At 42.2% G+C, this 25,118-nt stretch overlaps 1 protein-coding gene across 1 annotated transcript; it reads left to right on the top strand.

The window, feature by feature from the left end:
• Nucleotides 1-547: 547 nt before the first annotated feature.
• LOC124288997 lies at nt 548-18,943 on the top strand. The gene is made up of 23 exons (XM_046725593.1): nt 548-780; nt 3,084-3,327; nt 4,692-4,854; nt 6,649-6,791; nt 7,054-7,174; nt 7,305-7,447; nt 7,750-7,897; nt 8,620-8,753; nt 9,329-9,452; nt 9,834-9,964; nt 10,338-10,467; nt 10,672-10,811; nt 11,529-11,682; nt 12,305-12,506; nt 12,756-12,892; nt 13,579-13,806; nt 14,099-14,322; nt 14,800-15,031; nt 15,457-15,730; nt 15,982-16,241; nt 16,423-16,660; nt 17,517-17,620; nt 18,092-18,943. Exons 2-23 carry the CDS (start codon nt 3,089-3,091, stop codon nt 18,893-18,895), a joined length of 4,473 nt encoding a protein of 1,490 aa, XP_046581549.1. The 5' UTR covers nt 548-780; nt 3,084-3,088; the 3' UTR covers nt 18,896-18,943.
• The last annotated feature ends 6,175 nt before the right edge of the window (nt 18,944-25,118 follow it).

The following is a 25,118-nucleotide window of genomic DNA, read 5'->3' as shown; positions in this document are numbered from 1 at the left end:
GTTCACAGTCAAAGTTTTGCCAACGTATCTATAGTTTCACATCACTCTATGCTTGACACGGTCCCCATGCCCGTACAACAGTGGCGTAGTTATGTTGCTGTCACGCGCAGACTTAGCGAGAATTAACCGACATTGGCCCCAGAAATGAAAAGGTACAATTCCACCATTTCGAAACATTCTCAGGAATCCCGCGTGGAATGGAAAAGATCGGTATGAGTGAACACGCTGTACAAGTGGGTGTACCGTCAAGTGTTTATGGAAGTAAGTTAACAAAGGGCTTGGATAGAGTCGAATATCTCCAGACATTGTTCAGAACTGTGTTACATGTTTCAGAATAGGCCGAGGTCATGTCATGATATAGTTAGTTGCACTGTGTGGGCAAACACACTATTCGCCCTCCCTCAATCCGCCTTCGTTAAGAATCCTCGGTATAAGTTACAAGGCAATAGCGTTGGGTGCACGCATTGATCAGTCAGACCCAGTCGGGCGTGGAAGAATGTGTTTACGCGTATGGCAGCAGTCTTCAGTTGCATGTTACGGATAGTAATCATGTGTCTGTCTTCAGCCCAGTTTGGCGGCCGTGTGTCTGTATGGGAGCCCGGCATGTATCACATGTACATAGAATTGATCCAGGTGTTGAGATAAGGGATTGAGGTAGCACAATGTACAGGTAGCAGACACGCCTGAAGTCCCGACACACCTGTGGAGTACTGGTCTTCTATGTACGATGCGTGTTCCAATCTTCTGATTGCTGGACGCTGGAATGTCGTGAAATCACAGGTAAACGTATTCATGTCATGTAAAATTTAATTTACACCGTGTCTACATATAGAAACATTGCATGGTGTTCAGGCTGCTTATACTAGGTCCTGGGTGACATTTTTATCAAGTAAATTCTCTGGTCATGATGGGGATACTTGCGAATTGTACTCACCGCCAGGAAACAAGGGTTTACTGCTGTGGTCACCTTTGTGCATAATATTTCTACGATACGGTTCTGAACGAAAGCTGTACAATGGACACGGGGCCAGATAAAACGCTTGATCAGTCACGTGGAATTCTCACACATTTCACCGAGTGGGAAGCCTCGTACAATGCAGCGTCAGTACAAGATGTTAGTAGAAACAAGTAATACTCTGTATTACTGTACAACAGAACCTTCTGAAACCGTACACGTAATACTCCTATCTCTTAAACAGAATATATAAGACATTATCTCTACAGCATTATGTTGTCAAACAGAGCATGCAATACCGCAGTACAATGTCTATACAGCATCACCTCGGTAATATGAACGTGTAATATACATTCTTTGTACATTAGCACCTCGGTAATATGTACGTGTAATATACACTCTTTGTACAGTAGTACCTCGGTAATATGTACGTGTAATATACACTCTTTGTATATCAGTACCTCGGTAATATGTACGTGTAATATACACTCTTTGTACATTAGCACCTCGGTAATATGTACGTGTAATATACACTCTTTGTATATCAGTACCTCGGTAATATGTACGTGTAATATACATTCTTTGTACATTAGCACCTCGGTAATATGTACGTGTAATATACACTCTTTGTACAGTAGTACCTCGGTAATATGTACGTGTAATATACACTCTTTGTACAGCAGCACCTCGGTAATATGTACGTGTAATATACACTCTTTGTACAGCAGTACCTCGGTAATATGTACGTGTAACATACGCTCTTTGTACAGTAGCACCTCGGTAATATGTACGTGTAATATACACTCTTTGTACAGCAGTACCTCGGTAATATATACGTGTAATATACATTCTTTGTACAGCAGTAGTACCTAGGTAAGATGTACGTGTAATATACATTCCTTGTACAGCAGTACCTCGGTAATATGTACGTGTAATATACATTCTTTGTACAGCAGTAGTACCTAGGTAATATGTACGTGTAATATACACTCTTTGTACAGCAGTACCTCGGTAATATGTACGTGTAATATACATTCTTTGTACAGCAGTAGTACCTAGGTAATATGTACGTGTAATATACATTCTTTGTACAGCAGTACCTCGGTAATATGTACGTGTAATATACACTCTTTGTACAGTAGTACCTCGGTGATGTGTACGTGTAATATACACTCTTTGTACAGCAGTACTTCGGTAATATGTACGTGTAACATACGCTCTTTGTACAGTAGTACCTCGGTAATATGTACGTGTAATATACACTCTTTGTACAGTAGCACCTCGGTAATATGTACGTGTAACATACGCTCTTTGTACAGTAGCACCTCGGTAATATGTTCGTGTAATATACATTCTTTGTACAGCAGTACCTCGGTAATATGTACGTGTAATATACACTCTTTGTACAGCAGTACCTCGGTAATATGTGCGTGTAACATACGCTCTTTGTCTCGGTAATATGTACGTGTAATATACATTCTTTGTACAGCAGTACCTCGGTAATATGTACGTGTAATATAATTCTTTGTACAGCAGTAGTACCTCGGTAATATGTACGTGTAATATACATTCTTTGTACAGCAGTACCTCGGTAATATGTACGTGTAATATACATTCTTTGTACAGCAGTAGTACCTCGGTAATATGTACGTGTAATATACACTCTTTGTACACTAGTACCTTGATAATATGAACGTGTGATATACACTCTTTGTACAGCAGTACCTCGGTTATATGAACGTGTAATATACGCTCTTTGTACAGCAGCACCTCGGTAATATGAACGTGTAATATACGCTCTTTGTACAGCAGCACCTCGATAATATGAACGTGTAATATACACTCTTTGTACAGCAGTACCTCGGTAATATATACGTGTAATATACACTCTTTGTACAGTAGTACCTCGGCAATATGAAAATGTAATATACACTCTTTGTACCGCAGCACCTCGATAATATGAACGTGTAATATACTCTCTTTATACAGCAGCACCTCTATAATATGTACGTGTAATATACACTCTCTATACAGCGGCACCTCGGTAATATGAACGTGTAATATATCTGAGTACCTTCTGAGTACCTTCAGTGTGGGATATTCCGGGTCACTCACTCACTCTTTACAGTGACCATGGAACACCTGGTAGGAAGGTACAACTTCATGACGGCGGGTCATGACCAGCGAGAAGACTTCAGCAAAGATCAGAGGTTCAACCGTGACAAGTACGAGGCGGTGGTCAACGAGGATGATATACTCGGGGCGTTCAAGCTGCTGAGGAAGGGGGTGTGTCGACCGGACTTTCCCGGGGAGAGTTCTGACCAGTACTATTTTGCCAATGATGTCCTGGAAAGTCTGATAAGCTGGGCAGTGTGAGTGTCGATCCTATTCCCATCAGCTAGTACCATTTCACAACATTCTGAAACTACGTAGATTGCACGTTTTCTCTCATATTACCGCAGACCAGCTTCAGACACACTGAACTCTATCAAAGTATTGTCTGGGTTGTACAGATCTTCCTCGTACATGTGATTGAATACGACCAGTTGGAGGTAAACAGAGCCCAGAACATTGTCGATACGACTACTTTAAGCACCCTTCATGTTATATAATACACACACGAGTGTAACGCAACACCATTATTGTTTGTCGAAAGCTTCCATGCAATGGTGAAGTGAATACCACACTAGCTCACATACACGGAATGCAGTCAAATGGTTATTTATAATTCAGACAATCTGAATGAACGTTATCTCAAGGGTTACATTCAATGATCTTACCATAACCCTTCTTCTCCTATCCTCAAACGATCATCGAACCGTTGACATATTCCTGCATATAAGCATGGCAGGTGATTCGCGTAAACTACTGTGAATCGAAGGAAACTTCTCTATGTTATGTTTTTGGGGCGCGGTGGGCGAGCTGGCTAAGGTGCCACGCTAGTGATCCAGCGGGTTTGAGGTGCCGGGATCGAGCCCACCTGTGGCCGGGTGTAAAAACCATGGAGTCAACTTTGTGTGCAGACTCTTTCAGTGTTGTCACAACCCCTAGTGTACAGTACATAACCCTGTACACTTAAAAGAACCCCCGAATCCGTTGGTAAATGACCAGATGGTGGCCACATGAATACGTGCAAACACCTAGTTGTGGGTACAGCAACGTGCAGTAAACTTGGACAAAGTACTGTGACTATGTGTCCCAGTCCACCCAGCTGTGAATGGGGAACTCGTAAGGATGGGAAAACCACAATAACTCGGTGTGCTTAGTGGCTGCAAGAGTTGTACAGTCCCCGGGGAGTGGAGATTGATAATACGACGTGCCGTTGAGATTGACATCCAGTGATCGAGGGAAAAAACAAAGCGCCTTTGAGCAGCTGAGCTGGATATCGGCGCTATGTATGTATGTATGTATGTATGTATGTATGTATGTATGTGTGTGTGTGTGTGTGTGTGTGTGTGTGTGTGTGTGTGTGTGTGTGTGTGTGTGTGTGTGTGTGTGTGTGTGTGTGTATGCATGCATGCATGCATGCATGTCTGTCTGTCTGTCTGTATGTCTGTCTGTCTGTCTGAATGTATGTTTTTATACCTTTTTGTCTCTCATTTCCTCGAAACATCAATTCGACAGAACAACGTTCATCTGGGCTTTGTCACATACATCTCGACTTAGAACTCATGTTTTTTCACATGAACTACCGCGAAAAAATTACCTGCAGCTCAAACCGAAAATTCATTTTCAGAAAGTTGCAGGAGTCGGGGAAAATAACATCCTTGTCCCGCATCCACGACTTCTGCTTCGACTTCCTCCACGACCTGATCCAGCAGGGGCCGGGGACGACGCATATGCAGCTGTGGATGGAGATGTTTTCTGGGAGAGACTTCGAATTTCGTAAATATTATCATGTACGTTAACTGCAGGTCATTGTTACATGGGTAGTCTGTCAGGGTAAACTAATATTCCGAAAAGTTTTACAGAAGTTCTCAGGTTCGAATCTGTATATAAATATTAATTTTGATGCCGGGCGACATGGGTGGACCAAGGTCAGTTCTTACATGTGTACTATCGTTAACGTCTCCTATCGCCAATCTGGAGTCACACTGCACAAGATAACAAGTATTTCAAGATTCTAATTAGGAGATAAACGTACTTTGTTTGGAAATTAGATGAATGTTAGACCGAATTGATAGTCTCTTAATTTCATTTGAAGCCGAACGCGTTGCGTGAGGTTTCAAATGATTAATTTAGAGACTATCAATTCGGTCTAACATTCATCTAATTTCCAAACACAGTATGTTTATCTCCATTCTACCACAACCGATTTAACATCGAACTTCCTTGTCCTGCGGAAGACACTGCCAATCCGGCATGGGATGAGAGGCGAATTGAACACGTCTGTGAAGGGAGTTCGTATTTCTTTTAACATTGCAACATAAAATATATTCTGTCCAAAGAAAACAAACTACTGTTTATTCAATACATATGTAACACCTAAGAGCTTGGTTTCTATAACCATAACACCACAAGACCGAAACCAGCCTATTGTTTTGTGTGCCGTATTACTGTACCCCCCTGGCCACAGTATAATGGAATCGTCTGACCTACTATTTTCTTGGAAGTAGACAGTTACGCAACAGTTTGAAATGGCGCACGAGCCAGTGTTTACATTTTGCGAAAGGTTGAAATTCGAAGTGACAGTGGAAATACTTGACTGACTGTCGAACCTGAACCCTGCAGAATCGAAGAATAGATCCTTTTCTGATCGACCTATAACCTGTAACTCACCAAAGACTGTTGATTTTTATGACCGGCGAGTGTCGATCATGATTTCACGTACGTGCCTCCACCCCGGCATGCGAGGAAGAGTGACAGTTCAGCTTTGTGTACATGTGACTAACTTGGGATTCCTTGGAACATTGTTTTCATCATTTTGGACTGGATTGTGGTCAAACGTTTCAAAGTGTACGAACATAGCAGTGACAGCCTTCGAGGAAGGTGGCAGAGAACTGAATTCTCATGGTTCAGTTTTTGACATTTTGAACGATGCAACGGGACATGATGGAGTATGAGTGGCAAATTTTGTGTTTCGCCTGACCGTTATCTTGCGAATTTCCCATTCTAAACAAATATACCATTTACCAGGTAGGTAAATGTTTACGAGCGTTTTGCCGCACAAATAGGGATAGATAGGGATGTATTTTTACAAGGTTTTCTCATTTATATGTTAGATATTGTTTGTTTATGTTTGGGGCTGTGTATTGTAATTGAGTCTGAATATTTTTATAATAGAAGGTAATAATTATGATAAGGAGGTTCCCTAATAATTGTGTAGGGGAAATCGTATAATTGTATTTTTCGAGTTTTAATATATGTTTCACCAGCATTTCCATTACGTCTGTTGTGTTGATATTAGTCATGTTGGTGGCCAAGCTGAAGTAGTGCGGCAGTGTTGTATACGTGCGCAGTGAAGCGCCTTGTAATCAGACGCATTTTCAATCCAAATTGATACCGTCTGATTTTATGGCTTGACCTATCAAATTCGAGCATTTCACATAGCCATGGTAGAATGTCCTGTCATTACATCCTACAAGGATTGATAAATCTTCAGTTAGGACTGGTCGTCATGGGTGCCAAGTGAGTGAGTAGTCTATGTAGGCATGTCAGTGGAAAATGCGTTTTTGTACTTGCCATTGTTTCAGGATCTCAGCGGAGACAGACTTAAGAGTCATTTACGGTTCCTGATGAGAGAGTACCGGAGCCGAGAGCCTGGGCCTGACAGAGAGAGGTTCGACATCACCTTTGATTCAGCAGAAAGATGCCTTGTTGGCGATGACAGATTCAGGCAAGTATCCACAATATTGTTGGTTGTTGTACAGTTATATATCCATACTCCTACTCTATTAATGGCTATCATGATAGACACTATAGGAAAACTTATAATTTTGGAGCAAGAATTCTAATTCATTTCTCTCAAAAAACACTAATTAAAGATTACGAAGCAACTCTTAGAGTTTGGCCTTTATTTCTAGTTCATATTTCCAACGTTGAGATTCAATGCCACGTTCATCTTCAATTATTACTGAAGCCCTTGTTTCTAATTTCAGAAAGGAATCTTTCAAGGAAGCTCAATCCGAATTCATAGAGCTGTACATTTACACGGAGTTATCCAAACTGTCGCGGCCCAGGGAAATAAGGGTTCTACATCTCAACAGAAACGTTTTTGAGGTGGGACATTTTGTTCGATAAATAATTTTCTTAGAGTGTCTTAGTACCACTTAAATCTTCCTTATATATGGTACGGACAAAGAAGGAAAGGTCACCAAGCTCATAGGAATATCTACAATCATTTCTACAGAACCTGGATGATCCCAGGCTGATTAAACATTTCCTGAAGCGTCTGGAGGAAGTCATCTGCAGCCTGAACCTCAGCACCGAGACCTCGCAGAAGGACGTGAAGACTGTCACTGATGTTGTCAAGAAGCTGTTTACGGCCATAAAGTAAGTATGACGTACATGTGTCTGTGCTGGCTTTACAGTAGACCAACAAAATTGCTACCAGAATCTTGAATTCAGTTTCACCAATAGTGTGCTCTATCCGGCAATGTGTCGAAGCATTGACCGTTATTATAAGTGAAATATCTGAAAACATTTTAGACAATACACATGGTTCGGACAATAACAAAACAAATAATAAACGTATATTTATCAAAACATATCACTGCGACGTTCTCACCAGCCTCACCTGTCCTTGTTCGTCAAACTGATGTATGTGCCTTACTGCCTGCTCTCCCATGTTTCAGACAAGCGGCCCTGTTTCACAAGGTGTACGTGGAGGTTCTGGACTTCCTGACTGTAATCTGCGACAAGAAGGCAGGCAGTCCTATCCATCCGATAGTAACGGCTGTGGGGTCTTTGTTCTGCAGTGCCAGTGATAACCCTACCATTAAGGTACTGATTATATAGCGGTAACTGTAAAATGTGAGCAGTGTCACATAAAGAAGTAGGGGAACTTCATTTTTAATATACGATAAAAATTGGAAAGCAAATCGGAGTCAATCAACGTTGATATGATTATAATAATTGTTTTGAGGGTGCATCACCACTTGCATTTCTTTACGAACATAGTCACTCTTGAAAGATGATTGGTGTATGACATGAAATTTGCATGTGTACGATTTTCATTTTTAAACAAAAAAAACCGGCTAGAAACAAACTCTAACAACTGTGTATTGCAAGATGATTGTCAAAATCAATGGTCTACAGTGATTTATCGACCTTTTTGAAAACCGTCAAAATCAAGAACAACTACCAATGCATGTGTATGGGGCTACTGCGTTGTGCACGTGCATGCTATGCGTGTTTAGGGGTGGAGATAAAGAGAAATGGTGGTGCGTTAATAAGAGGTCTGTCTTTGAAAAGTTTGTTAAGTCTTTTACTTCCTTTCCAAGTTGAAAGTTCAGGTTCTCCTACTTTTGTTAAGAGTATACAATAGGTACAGACGAAAAACCACAGAATAATACTTATCACAGGACATATAAAAATTCGAAATGGGCGTCATGATAATGTTTTATACGAGTACGAATACCTAAAATATACAAGAGCTTTCTTATGACACATTTTATTTGAAATAGTTCGGTGGAAGGTTAACAATCCCTTGTCTTCTGTATTAGGGCAACTCTGAGCTGTTCACTGTGATGACGACGAAACTGACGGTGTTTCTCACCGACCTGGAGGACCACACCCTGATGAGGATGGCGTTTGCTGATGAAGCTGTGTATCATGTTCTGAAGAAAGCTATGAACAAGTACGTTATCAGCATAGTTCCCGACACACCAAGTGTTCGAAGCGTTGCTGTATTAGTATAGCTGCATTACTGCACCGTATCGTGTGCTGTCGGAATGTCTCACGGCACACGTTCTGGTAGGGTTGGTATATCCATGTGGGGAGAGCGTCCCCTCCGATTGCCGAACATGTTCCATTCCTATATGGGTAATGTCTGAAGCATAACGTTTCGGCATAAAACCATACTCACTTACTCTTGTTGTGGTGCAGGGGGACTAGGTCGTCTGTGTATGGTGTTCCGATTAGAAATCATTCCGAGACCCCTCACAAAGCGATCGCCGTGCTACGACTATCGTAGATTTACGTTACAGCATGATAGTACGTAAAGACACTCGTAGCTGTACGAACACTTTGTGAAACGTGTCATAGCAGCTAATCGGAGAGGTAATCGCGTTTATTATTAAAGACAGTTATTGACCTGATGGACCTACAAGAAGCATGTACTTGAACCAATGACCTGTTACACTGACGAGTCGTTATGTGGGCGTTTTGTAAGACCGCGAAATAACGACAAATATTTACCTTATTTTGTTGCAGGAGCCCAGAACACTGCCAACTGATGTTTGACTTGATCAAGGCTTGTCTGAGGATCCATCAACCGATGACGGCCAAGGCGGCCAAATATGCCGTACAGGAAAATGAGAAGTTCTTGAAATGGAAGGTAACATGATCCTGACATCCGCTAGAAGATCTCTTTCGTCCTGTGCTATGAACGTATCAACACAGAAAAATGGTGCAATCTTTAAATAGAAAAGGGCTAGTGAGTTTGTGGGGTGGGACTTTGATAAGTGTTTTAGTATTACTAACATCACATAGATGTAGGGTGTTAAGTAACCAATGATTATATTAGAGTGAACCTGGTATTCACTGGCAATTCAGGAAGATCGATTCCTCAACAACTCTGTTGCGCCAGGGCTATCCATGTTCCTTTGACGACTGAGACGTCAGTCGACGAGTCTGAATATAACATAACAAAGGAGCAGAGCCACATAAGTCAGGAATGGAGCAGCTTGACCATTCACCATCCGTATCAAACTTTCAGGATCATATTGAGGACGCCACTGAGATTCTGGATCTGTTGATGAAAGTCCGGGTGTTTGGTGGGAAGTCAGAAAGCGAGGAGTTCGCGGGGTTCTACAATGCATTTGCCAGAAAATCCGTTGAACAAATAAAGTGAGATTATTATTCGTACATTCCAAATTTTATTCAGGTTATTTTAATTTTTTCAGATTTTAACCAGAAAAGTAAACGCATGGATTTAGAAACGTTTATAGACAAGTAGTATGCTCCCAGATTCTTGAAACGAAATCCTGAGGGCCTATACTTCAGTGTTCTCTGTAGTAGTAAAACATCACCAAAATGTTGATAAGTGAAGGCAAGCTTAGGGAGAAAACAACTACGGCGAAGTCTGAACCCCAGTGCTTAACAGTGTCCATAGGGATCCACACTATCCGAGCCCTTTGTTAACATTCTCCGACAAACATTTAGCTATTGACGGAACATACACAATATGACATGTACACATATGCCGATCCTTCCATTCCAGGCGGGATCGCGTTATTCATAAGGTGGTTGGGAAAATGGTGGAATTTTGTCTGAAGATACTCGAAAGGAGAGAGGCAAGGCTATTTGAGACTGCAGATGAAGTAGCTAGCTCGGTGACTTTCAGTGGGAAGGTAGGTCACACGGGAATAAAAGTATTCAACTGTTCCTTATAACACTAAATAGACACTACTGGTTATATTGTATTTGTAAAAGGTTATTCAACTATATTTCGTTTCTCCATAGACTGTATTAATCATGCAGGCAATAAATAGAAACGTTCTTGTTCTGTCATGTGACTTATAAAACATATTTCACGATAACGTGGATGTTTTCAGAAAGACAAGGATCTGATCATGTCGACGTTCGCCAACCTGCGGCTGTTCCTCACTGACCCCAACTACCCCTGGGACGACAGCGGCGCCCGCTACCCTGGCAAGGTGGTCGTCAAGCTGGCAAGTAGAGGAATGGAAGCCTTGTAAGTAAATTCACTCATGCAGTGGCATCCAGGCAATGTACTGGTTTACAAGTATATGTTGACACAAATCGTGAAGTGCTGAAACAGTACATCTACTTTATCATTGTCATGTACTAAGTAATTTCTGTAAACATACTTTCACAATTATCAATATTACTTGACGCTATATATTCCTTGGGGATACTGTTAACATAGATGACCTACTGAATATGACTAGTAATTGAAAGCCCAGGTTAAAACAACTCATAATGTCACGGTGGACATACGTCCTTATACATAGGAACCAAGTGATATGAATGTTGCAAGATGGCCGGTCACAGAGAGGTGTTGCTAATGCCTGGCAAACCGTGCACTATTGTTGAAACCAGTTTCACATAATAAGTCTTCCTTTATATGCGCTATCGATGCATTTAAGTATACTGTCAGAGGCAGACATATTCACCTAACAATCCGCTTACACGTCAATCTAGCACTGACAGACAGACAGACAGACAGACCTAGAGGCAGACATACCGATACTCACCGAATAATATAGATAAACCCATGTCAGCCTTGCGCCGACAGAATACCTTAACAGAAGGATTAATTGACGCGAGGGAGCTTAATCTACTAATATATTATGGTAATCTTACTGATAGTCCAAATACCATAACAAATGTCGCAAACTGTCATAGCAGCAATATTCACTTCAAAATGACTGGTTCGATTGTCTTGCAGAGAGTCCAAATCCATGAACGAAACCGATTTTAATGCACTTACCTACTTCCTAAAGACTGCTATGAAGGGAAACTTTATTGAGGAGGAATCCAATAGCCCGTGCACAGTCTTCTATAATTTGTACTATTCCGTGGGTTCAACTTTTCTCACGCTGGTAAGTATTTGTCAACAATATTGCCACCGTCCGTGTCCAACACTAGAGTACGATATGAACAGAGTATCTATGAAGCTCGTATCTTGAACACTCTTTCCCGGAGAAATGGCCTGCCTGCCCGAGAGTTATTTTGATGTATGGAGAACTAAATTTATTGTGGTATGTGTTTATGCAGATATGCACGAATGATCCTTTGTCCAAATTTGTGCAGTGTCAATTACAGGGAATGAAACTCCCAAAAAATTCAGCCAGACCACAGGGCTGGTTAGATGTAAAACTTGCCAGCCCGGACAAAAACTTACCTTCCCACAAAATATCTTCATATACATGTCTAAATTTTAACCCGACCGTCGGGCAGGTGAATTTGAGAATCTGTCAGTCTGTGTTGAAAATAACCCGTTCCGGGCGGTCGGGCAGGCAGGCAGGTAGGTATTTCGAACCCTGTCAGTTACCAACAATATTGTCTTCACATTCAGTGTATTGAATCAATTAATCATTTACGACAGTCATTGAAGACAAGCTCGATATGAAGTTGATACACTGTCCCAATGTCAGCGACTTTAACCTGGTTAGAACTGAACACTTGGTCTCACATTTGCTGTCTTTCTTCTCCCTTCAACAGCTGGACGACCAGGAGAAGGTGCAGCGAGCCATCCTGGTAGTGAGGGAGATTGTCAACTTGCTGTTGCACGAGTTCGAAGAGGTCATATACATCGCCACGAGTCAAATAAGCACACTCACCTCAAATGGGGCAAGGGTCATGGCAACGTTCTTTCCGCAAATCATGGAGGCGTACCTTCACACAGAAAACCTACCTCTACTGTGTATGTTTTGAAAGATTACTATAACCATAATTGAAAAGAAACAATATCCGAACGGTAAAGAGCCAGTATGCGTTATGGAGGACTAAATATAGTTGTGTGGTATGCACATGTACAAAACAGGACGTCAGACACACATACATCAGGACAAACTGATCTGGACAGCTTCAGAATAATGGCGGACTGTCAGGTAGTTTAGTTATGTGTAAAGTAAAGATATCTTTGCGTGATCCTCCCAATCGTGTGTTGCAGATTCTCTGGGTACAATCTACCCCTACTACCCCAGGCTGACGGAACCACAGTTCCAGACCCTTTTTGAGCTGATAGACACCACACACCGAAATAATGTGATACACTGGTTCCCGGAGATTGCCAAAAAGCAACCGAATGTAAGTTCGTCTGAAACAACGCTAACTCGCTCGTTGGTCAATAATTATAGGATGGTACATCCCCCATCTGTGTTAGATAAAACATCAGTGACGTCCGCTGATATGTATCGAATACAGACCTTTTGACTATGTATTAATTCTACTGTACATGCGTCACATTACTACGGAATAATGTCCTGACATCAGGTGTAAATATCACCGTAAAGGTGACAACGTCCCACTGGCATTATAAATAGAATCACGGAATTTGACTTAATTTGCAGTACTTATGTTATGGACGTTACTTTGGCGACCTATTGGGAGTTGAGCATGGTCATATTAAATTTTAGCAAAATAGGTACCCGGCTAGGCGGCTTGGGACGGGCCTCCTGCATGGAGCAGGACGTGGTATCATCCCACAGATGACATCCTTACCTTGCCAGCTTGCCGGAACAGGAACACATACATATTACAAATGAACTACTGACATTTGGTTAGTGTTGAAAACAAAAAATCCCGAGCTATTATTCGATACCAACTATCGTAGGCATGTGTTTATCACCATCAAATATTGATAATACCTTGGGTTAGCGAAAAATATCATAGCGAGGTTATTTAAACAATACAAAATGGTGAGACTACATCGTAGCAAACGATGCATATCTCACTATCATTCCTCTTTAGGAAGAAATACTTATCGTTTTCAGTTGTTCACTGATGACATGATTGGGAAGTTGATTGAGGAGATGTTCCATGGCGATGAGAAAATCCACATTACGTATCTGATGATCATGAACCCACTCTCCAAGAAGAAGCCCCAGATATTCCTCCCCCACCTGAAAACCCTGGTGACCAATGACGTCAACACACAGTACGGTGCTATAATCCAGCTGGTTGAGATCCTCAAGAACGTGGCCATTTGGAGGAAAGATGAGGTACAGCACTAATGTGTTGCCGAGATAAACGTTATAACTGAAATATCCTATTCAAATTAGCAGTGTTGTTTCTTAAACTGTCACTGTATATGGATTATCATTTAGTTGCATGCAAGTCTGACTGTCATCCACCAAAGGTTTGGATTATATTTCATTATTGTTTTGTACTTCAACTATTAAGCTGCACCGTGTTGTGTGGCAAATTCAACAAAGGGATAAAAGCGACTGATTAGAACCGTATGGATGTTGGTGCATTGTTGGACATTGTACACAGAGATAATGATATACACAGGCTCTGGCAGAGGAAGTGATGGCATACCTTGAGAAGCACATTCGAGGTCCTGAAGATCAGTTTGCTACCCTGAGTTGCCTCAATGAGATGCGGGCTATAGGCGGTGTATACAGACCATTGTTGGAGCGTCGTAAACCAGCCATAGAGGACTTGAGGAAGAGATCTACCACACAGGCAACAAAGGACCAGTGTAACTCTATCTTGGATGTCCTGGAAGGCAGAAGGTGAGAATAGTTTGACACTGTTTGACATCATCTGAGGCTTTATAAAGGCCTGAATCTATTGTGCCTGGTAGAACCTGGAGGGGTGTTATTCGATAAACTTGCAGTATCTAATCGATGCAATCTAACTAAGTTCACAGCAATGACTCAGTGACCTGATCGTTGGACAAAACGTGTATTGTCTCATGTGAGCATAGTCTTCATATTCTTGAAGACCATTTAATTTACAGGTGTCTTTTAAAATATTTTTATACTTTACTACTAATATTTTTTGGTTTTCGGTCCAGATTAGTGTGACGTTGTAATTGGTATTTGGATTTATAAACATATTGTTACCAGTGGTTCCTAAAATATCTATAAATATTTTACAGTAAAATAGTGTACTTTGACTATATCCCCTTTTAGGACAACATTAAAGACCATAGCCACAGCATCTTTGATGATGAATGATGAAAAGTATATTTGCTTTTATACCTGCAGCCTCGAGTCCCTGGCTGAAGAGATTAGGGATGTTAAGGAAGATGTGGAGGAACTGGATACACGAGTGACCAGGACTGAGGTGGGCCTGGTGCTGCTGAGCAAAGAGGTGGGTGAGCAGAGAGAGGAGCTGAAAGGGGTCAAGGTTGATGTGAAGAAACAGGGGAAAAAGGTGGTCAGACTGGAGAAGACAGTGGATGACACCAAGGCTAAAGTGGAAGAGCTCGACGGAAAGGTTGGTTCATAGCTTACTTACACAAAGATGTACAGGACATATATTATACCACTGTATCAGGTTGACATATCAATAGTATTTTAATCTGAAATTCGGATTCCTGGTAAAAGTGGCAGACATAAACTATGTAAGTATGTTGTTTGGACAACTCAATATATAACCGTCATGGAGAATGTTTGACATAACCTTCTATTATTGGCGACAATACGTTGACATGACGTAAAGGTTTTAGCAAACAATAACGACAATTCAGCAAGTGGTGGGAACCAGCCAGTCCGCAGGACGAAAACACGTTAATGCTCAGTGAGAATCACTAAAAAAGCTTGCACTGTTGCCTTTAATTTAATGCTCACTTTACAGTAAAACCGTTGACGCTATTGAGTTCCATAAATGCATCGACAGTATCCTTCTCATCATTCCTACAGACGCTAAGTCACGCTCCCTTCTGGGCAAGAGACGTGGCCAAACTCCTCAACCCCGAAGACCTTCTGGACTGGACGCTTCTCTCTATGCGTCTAGGCTACACCAATGATGACATCAGGAGCTGGGCTCAGATGCACGACCCATGTATGGCCATGCTGAATGAATGGTACGCCACTCGGAAGACGAGGGAAGCCACATATGCTGTGCTGACAGCACTGCAAGAGATGGACAGATTGGACGCTGCTGTCATTGTGGAGAACGCAATGAAGATGACAGGTAATAATACATTTAACTACCATTTCGTACATGTTGCACCATTTTCTGTTATCACAATACCCAGATTTGAACTGATAGAAAAGTGGCACTACCTCGTTTTCTTTGTATATACTGAGATACATTTATCCTGCTGTTGCTGCATAGTAAATATCGAAGAGTATGGCATTGTTCATCCTTATAGTGTTTTAACATCAGGTACCGAGCTCTTGTCAACATAGTATTCAGATTATAGATTGGTCAATGTTCCGTAGAGGCTGTAGTGGAGGACGAAGAGTTCGAGTACCCGGAGCCTCCAGAGGTGTTCATCAGCTACCAGTGGGGAATCCAGAACGAGGTGAAGCTTCTGAAGCAGCACCTGGGGAAGGCGGGCTTCACGTGCTGGATGGACATTGGTCAGATGGGAGGTGGAGACAAGCTGTTCGAGAAGATTGACAAGGGAATCAGGGCAGCCAAGCTCGTCATCTGTTGTGTCACTGGGAAGTATGCCAAGTCTCCAAACTGCAATCGAGAGGTATTTTTCCGGTTAATTTCAGTACAAAGCAAAGTGTATTTTCTAACCATATTTAAGTTTGAAATGTTCCAAAGATTAATCATAGATATCATTGGCTTCAATTATCGGATTATCGGGGAATATTTCAATTACTTTCTTGAAAACAATGATGTACATTGCGTTTTTGATTTCTTGTATGAAGGTGAACCTCTCGGTAAGCCTGGGTAAGCCCATCATCCCTCTGTTGATGGAGAAACTGTCATGGCCTCCACCAGGCTCAATGGGGCCAATCTTCAGTGAATATCTGTTCATCCGATTCTTCACCCGTCCTGGGGAGGAGACTGGTGATATCAGGTACTGGTCGGCAGCCAAGTTCCAGGAACTCCTGATGCAGGTCAACTACAACAACGTCAAGCCGGATGAGCAGAAGGTGGAAAAGGGTAAGCAGAAGGTGGAAGAGGGTAAGCAGAAGATGGAAAGGTGTAAGCAGACGGTGGAAGGGGGTAAGCAGAAGGTGGAAGGGGGTAAGCAGAAGGTGGAAGGGGGTAAGCAGAAGGTGGAAGGGGGTAAGCAGAAGGTGGAAGAGGGTAAGCAGAAGGTGGAAAGGGGTAAGATGATCATACAACAACATGCACATCCCGAGACGTTTAAGGGAGTTTAAGGATGTAGTGTTGACAGTTCGTTAGATATGAAAGTATGAGTAATGTGACACTTGCCAATGAATCAGGGCAGGGCAGGGCAGGGCAGGGCAGGGCAGGGCAGGGCAGGGCAGGGCAGGGCAGGGCAGGGCAGGGCAGGGCAGGGCAGGGCAGGGCAGGGCAGGGCAGGGCAGGGCAGGGCAGGGCAGGGCAGGGCAGGGCAGGGCAGGGCAGGGCAGGGCAGGGCAGTTATCACGTACTCCAGGTTTACGTTATCCAATCATATAATTTTCACAAAATGTTGTGTAAGGGTGTAAAAAGCAAGTAACAGCTAAAATAGCAACTTATCAAACTGGCACCAGAGAGGATTCGGGTTAGGGTTGGTCTTCAACTACCCATCCCTGTCGTAAAAGGCGACTGGTGGGATCGGGTGTTCAGGCTCGCTGGTGCTGTTTGATCCACACTAGTATTTACAAACCGCCGCCATATAGCTGGAATATTGCTGGGTGTGGCGTTGAACAACAAACCATCTGCCGTTTATGTTCTACATCAAAATCGTTGCTACATGTCTGAACAATTCGTCATCTGATATGGTATAAAGGGTATTTTATATCGCAATCCCAAATAAAATGCCTTTTGCATAATATCTTGCACACAGAATACAAGAACTGGTGGTGCCCTGTTGCTGAAGTCATCACGATAGACAAGAAGGACGTGAAGACGATGACGGCTGCCAGTCAACAGAAGCAGGAGGAGGTGGAGGTACTTGGTGCAAACAATCACGAACACTAAGGATTTGACACTGCAGACACTACTGCACAGTGATCCCGGTACACCAGGGTCGTGTGTGAAATACTTGATGGGTTATTGTGTTTGGTTGATGTTACTATTAGGGAGATAAGAATGACAAACGAGTATTGCGGCGAGTTGAGCATAGACTAAAGTGTTCAATTTAGTATGTTGTACATGTACTAGTTACATCACTGTTATTGGTTGGCCATCTGATGTAGAGTTTGATAGTTTACGTCACAAAGAAATATTGTCGAGGTTCCAACTGTACATGATATGACTATGTTTTCTTTCTTCGTGTATGCATTACGAGAACCTCGCTTAGTTTCACCATTTCAATACTTTCTCTACTTGGTTCTGAACCACGACTTCCTGTCTGTAAGGCGAACCCACAAATGATGATTTTTTTTCCTTGGTGAGTTGCATTGTGTTCTTTTCTTACAGCGTGGATCAGCGTCTCCTGATGTGTTCATCTCCTACCAGTGGGGAAAACAGAAGCAGGTTCAGCTCATGTACAAGCGCCTGACTGAGATGGGCTTCACCGTCTGGATGGACATCTACCAAATGGGAGGTGGGGACTCCCTCTATGACAAAATTGACAAGGGTGTGCGAGGGGCAAAGGTCGTTCTCTCATGTGTCACCACGAAGTATTCTCTGTCGGCCAACTGCCGGAGGGAAGTCAGTCTTGCTGATGCCCTCAAGAAACCAATAGTTCCTTTGTTGCTGGAGAAGATGACATGGCCACCATCAGGTCCAATGAGCATGGTGTTCACTCAGCTGTTGTACATCAACTTTGGGAAGGATGAAACTGTACAGGAAAGATGGGACGGAGACAAGTTTGATGAACTGTTGACTAAACTGGACCAGTATGTTCCGGATATCATAACGCTATATAAAGGGGAGACCCTGGAGGAACCATTTGCATCTACAGAAGAGGTCGCTGACGATAAAGAGGACACACCACCATCATCACCCCTGCTCAAGGAGGAGCAAAACAAAGATACTGAGCAAATAGAACAGTTCCAACATCATCATCAATCCTCTTTTCAACAGCTTCCGCAACAGCAACAGCCTCTGCAACAACAGCCGAACTGGCATCAGCAACCACATCAACAGCCCCCAACTACGCAACAACAGCATTATCAACACCAACCGCACCAACATCGTCAGGATAACCAACCTCCACAATGGCATCACCCAACTGCTCAACCTCACAGCAACACATCAAAGTCGTGTTCAATTTTGTAGTGGAGAGCAAACTGTGATAATATTTGACAATATGATGTATTTGTCATTTCTTTTGTCGGTGATTGTTTCGTGTGTTCTTATTTACAAAAACGGTTAGGAAACAGCTTTTATCTGTGCTCAAAGCACCATAATTATGACACATAACACAAGATATTTTACAACAATGTTGTTGTGCTGAACTAATTTAGAAATGTACATGGAAGATGATTACGCTCTGGAGAGATTTACATTTATTACACATCGTGCTGGTTTATTGTGAGAAAACCCGAAGTGGCCCTGTCCTTGGATATTTACCGCTTTAGTGTGCGGCATGATCCAAGACGGACCAAGGATGCAAGAGTATGCAGTCGGAATACGTACATGTTATAACTGAAATACTCATCCTGATGTCTGCACTATGTCGCGTATATAGCTTGTTGCAATATCCTAGTAATGCCAATATGATGTCCTATATGCAACAATAGAGTTATGACAATCACAAGTAAGTAACGTTCCCATGCATTGTGGTAAAACTGCAAGGACAAAGATGTAAAACATCATATATAACATGGATACGTGAGATAGACTCTGCCACACAGTCTGCCTCCTTCTGGATCTGAGACCGCCTCCGTGGTGTAGTGGTAAGAGCGTCCGTCTGGAGAGCGGAAGGTCGCGGGTTCGATCCCCGACCGCGTCATACCAAAAGACGTTAAAATATGGTACTTGTTGGTCCCTGTCTTGCGCTCGGCATTAGTGGGTACAACAAGGACTGGTCGGCTCGGAGTCAGTATAATGTGTCTGAGTGGGGTATTCATGCTTCACTGCGGCATGGTATTTCAGTGGGCTAGCACTACAAAACCAGCTTCAGTCTAGGCTAGTACAAGCAGCCGCACATACACATACACACGCATGCACGTCGTCATATGAGCGAAATATTATCAAGCACGACGTTAAACCCAATTTCACCTCACCTCACCTCACCTCACCTTCTGGGTCTCATCTTTCTTCTTACAGCGATCCGACTGAGTGAACATGGATGTACAAATATAGCGTACAAATATATCATACCTGTACCACTACGGCAGGACCAGCTGATAAATGTTATTGCTGTGTAAACAACGTCATCGGCTATAATGGAGGGGATGACTGAGATGTAAATGTTTTCACTGTTGCGAAGAATACACAGAGTATATATTTATTGATAATTTATATTTTTATATTTACATCAGTTTGTGTGATTGTCTGTTCTGATATAAAGCAGATCTGTATTGTTTGACACCCATGCGTTATTCTATACTGTGTTTCTACTGACTGCCAAGAACTGGGATCCACCAGGTAACATGCACGGAAGGTGATTAACTAACAACACACAGCCTAACCTAACAGCAAACCAAGCTGATCCATACTCAACCCTCATTACCCGTGTGTAATCAATGGGTTACTAGTGACAACAACCAAGCTGTGGTGATATCACCAGGGGGTGGAAGGTCACGAACAAAGAAGCAAGAACGTATGTAGTTTACTTGATGCTTCTGCCAATAATTAATGTTTTACTGTTTCTGAAAGCATGTCCTGTATGGGAGATAGCATTTTGCAATTTTGTGAAGATTATCACGCAGCACTCATTCAACGTAGGTGTTTCAGTGGTGAGAAATATGTACAGAAACTTTATATATAACTAGACTTGACGAATGCTACTGTCTAGGCACTTTGCTGTGCATTCAGGCAAGCTATCCTCAACAGGAAGTGTGCGAAGGGTGACGTTTTTTCAGGTTTCCTGCAATTGTTAGTTAAAGGGATGATTGCCGTGCGGTACATGCAGTTAGCAAAATGGCGGCCCTTTAATTAAGTTCGCTGTAGCCCGATCAGGAGAGACTGTCTGACTGAGTTTGGTTTTACGCCGCTTTTAGCAATATTCCAGCAACATCACGGCGGGGGACACCAGGAATGGGTTTCACACATTGTGCCCATGTGGGGATTCGAACCCGGGTCTTTGGCGTGACGAGCCAACGCTTTAACCATACAAGGCTACCCCACCGCCCCGATCAGGAGAGAGAGAGGGTTATGAACGGTAGTGTAAACCGACTCAGTGTAAACGAATGCAATAGTAGACGTCAATACAGATGATACGTTTCCACTGAACGTGAAATGTGTATATGCATCAGGGAACTTGTAGTTTGACGTCTGCACAGCATGACCTTGTTCATCAAGACGTGTACTGATAAGCTTACACGGCACATAATGATAAGTCCTTGTAACTCACTCACTAACTAACTCATGACGGTGGGTGACCAGCGTCGAGGCAGTGTTTTTTGACTAAGTAAACCTGTTCCCGTCAGAGCCGACTGCCCTACCTGTTTGTCTCAGTGGCTGCTGTGTTTGGTCGTTACTTGTCTTCATAGATTGTTGATCAAGTATATACCTCTAGTTTGTCCGGTCAAAGACGGTATCTGACATACACCTACGGCATAGCTGCAATCATAATAATAAAAATGTCAGTCCTAATTTCGAAGATATGTTACAACGTTACAGAATTGTTTGAAAAATGTACAATATAGGCATGTATTTTGTGTGGTGTTTGGGGACCGTTCCGTCACTGTGTTCTAATCTGACACGCCGCTTGTCTCAAACTACGTGTTACTCGACATATCATCCAATAGTTGGTCCATATCAGGATATCTAGGTAGATATAGGTGACATCTGTCAATCATCTTGATCTAATCACTGATTGGTCGGTCATGACTGCCATCATCACCAAACGACTTCACTCTGGTGACGAAAAAGCCTCTGCAGATGAGATTGTTGAGACTACCGTTATGTAAGGCTTCTAATGATATGGCCCATCTCCGTCCTTCATGGACACAACTCTGACGCTGATAGGAATCTAGATTGTAGATTTTAGTATTAACACCTCCACATAAACTGCTGCCACCAGCAGTAATACACCACCGCCCCACACCCCATCTGTTAACCTAGGCAATCTGTTTAGCTCTTGTACTAGACGGCCTCTAGGTTTGCTAATACAGGGCTGTCATGGCAGGTAAACAAACACAAATGACCTAAAACAAACATATTTCGAAGATGTCATCGCTGATAATTAAATTGAAATGCTCTGGCAACCAAAGCAATCACTAAATTCCCTTCTCGAATGCATAATTAACACCCCCACGTTCAATAGCACTTTGTCTATCTGACGGAATTCTATAGGGTGCTATAAAACTTAAAGTTTCCACGATCTGGTGTGTGAAGTGATTCTCGTATGCTGCTGTGTCCCTCGTACTGTATACTGACAAGGGTGTACATATGGCTTCCAATCAGTTTCAAATTGTTTTAAAATAAAACATGACTATTTGGGATGTGTGGGTGAGCAGATAGTCAAAGTATGCGTGCAAATGCACGTTTATTCAGAACAGACACAATACTCAGGCCAGTCACAAACACAACCCATCTCCTACCTATCGTACAACATCCCCAACCATGACCCACCGACCAATCACACACTCCACAATGAAATGTCCTGTTAACTGGTAAATGCATTAAATTTTAACAAACGAGAGTGTGACTGAGTTTGGTTGAAGGCCGCTTTGACAGAACAAGGACATATACTGGTGGACAGGTTTGAATGATTTGTACAGTGACTGCTGTGTTTTCCATATAAATGTTATTCATAAATTATATATGGATGACATAAAATCCCACTCACCCACCCACTCACTCACTCTACAGTGATGATGGACCACCTGCTACTGCGGTACAACTTCATGACGAGGAGCGAGTAGACTTCAGCGACAAGTACAAGGCCTGGTGAGGAAGGAGGCTGTAGTCAGAGATGCACACTTTATGTGTGTCGAACATCGGCTCTACTGTATAGCAAGCTGTCGTGGATTGTTGCCAAGTGAAAATCTATATTGATTTTGTTGACAATCAAGATTCTTACAGTGAACTGTGACTTTAAAAAGACGCACCCACTCACTGTCCTGTACCGCGATGAGGACAGTCACATGTCATTATCGTATAGCCAGAATACTGTCGGATAGAAGAGTCGACGGAAGCCTTCTGTCGCAAATTCGCGGACCCACTGTCCTTGTTAACAATATAAGCTGTGTGCGTGGTGAGATTATTCAAAATCCAAACACTTTCTCCTATATTAAAATAATCGTGCATCATATGGATTATTTTTATCTTGAATTACGTCTACACCACTCAGTTTGTACAGACGTAATGACGTCTAATGTATTGATGGGACGTCACTTCGATGCACAATGCTGTATTGTGGGTTGACGATGAGTAAATAAGTAAATGTGATCGATTTGTGAAAGGAACTGTCTGAATATCAGGCCTAGCTGAAGCAATCACAATGCTGTATGGAGGAAGAATATCAGACCTAGATGAAGCAATGACAATGCTGTATTGAGGACAGATATCAGACCTAGATGAAGCAATCACAATGCTGTATGGAGGACGAATATCAGGTCTAGATGAAGCAATGACAATGCTGTATTGAGGACAGATATCAGACCTAGATGAAGCAATCACAATGCTGTATTGAGGACGGATATCAGGTCTAGATGAAGCAATCAAAATACTGTATTGAGGACGGATGCCAGACCTACATGAAACATTCACACTGCTGTATTGAGGACGAATATCAGGCATAGATGAAGCAGTCACAATGCTATATTGACGATGGATATCAGGCCTAGATGAAACAATCACAATGCTGTATTGAGGACGTATATCAGAACTAGATGAAACAATCACAATGCTGTATGGAGGACGGATATCAGGCCTAGATGAAGCAATCACGATGCTGTATTGAGGACGTATATCAGAACTAGATGAAACAATCACAATGCTGTATGGAGGAAGAATATCAGACCTAGATGAAGCAATGACAATGCTGTATTGAGAACAGATATCAGACCTAGATGAAACAATCACAATGCTGTATTGAGGACGTATAACAGAACTAGATGAAACAATCACAATGCTGTATTGAGGACAGATATCAGACCTAGATGAAGCAATCACAATGCTGTATTGAGGACGGATATCAGGTCTAGATGAAGCAATCAAAATACTGTATTGAGGACGGATGCCAGACCTACATGAAACATTCACACTGCTGTATTGAGGACGAATATCAGGCATAGATGAAGCAGTCACAATGCTATATTGACGATGGATATCAGGCCTAGATGAAACAATCACAATGCTGTATTGAGGACGTATATCAGAACTAGATGAAACAATCACAATGCTGTATGGAGGACGGATATCAGGCCTAGATGAAGCAATCACGATGCTGTATTGAGGACGTATATCAGACCTAGATGAAACAATCACAATGCTGTATGGAGAAAGAATATAAGACCTAGATGAAGCAATGACAATGCTGTATTGAGAACAGATATCAGACCAAGATGAAACAATCACAATGCTGTATTGAGGACGTATAACAGAACTAGATGAAACAATCACAATGCTGTATTGAGGACAGATATCAGACCTAGATGAAGCAATCACAATGCTGTATTGAGGACGGATATCAGGTCTAGATGAAGCAATCAAAATACTGTATTGAGGACGGATGCCAGACCTACATGAAACATTCACACTGCTGTATTGAGGACGAATATCAGGCATAGATGAAGCAGTCACAATGCTATATTGACGATGGATATCAGGCCTAGATGAAACAATCACAATGCTGTATTGAGGACGTATATCAGAACTAGATGAAACAATCACAATGCTGTATGGAGGACGGATATCAGGCCTAGATGAAGCAATCACGATGCTGTATTGAGGACGGATGTCAGGCCTAGATGAAGCAGTCACAATGCTGTATTGAGGACGAATATCAGGTCTATATGAAGCAATCACGATGCTGTATTGAGGACGGATGTCAGACGAAGATGAAACAGTCAGAATGCTGTATTGAGGACAGATATCAGGTCTAGATGAAGCAATCACAATGCTGTATTGAGGACGAATATCAGGCCTACATGAAGCATTCACAATGCGACCTAACTGCCATCTATAGTCTGATCTATTGTTTTCAGCAATTATTCGTAATTTTTTTTCTAAGTTTTGTCCGATTTTACGAGTAAACATCTTTTCTGGATATCCTATTACGCATCCCATTGAACGCCCAGTTAGGCCGAAGTAGGTTATTTCCACATATGCTATTTGCAGTTTTGTAAATTTTAGGGATACAGAGTAACAGCCTAAACCAGTTTAT

The sequence above is a fragment of the Haliotis rubra genome, unplaced genomic scaffold (genome assembly GCF_003918875.1).
Source record: "Haliotis rubra isolate DU_JTF1 unplaced genomic scaffold, ASM391887v1 Scf43, whole genome shotgun sequence".
Lineage (NCBI taxonomy): Eukaryota > Metazoa > Mollusca > Gastropoda > Lepetellida > Haliotidae > Haliotis > Haliotis rubra.
The sequence above is the reverse complement of the archived record's forward strand: the minus strand, read 5'-3'. Positions and strand labels throughout refer to the sequence as shown.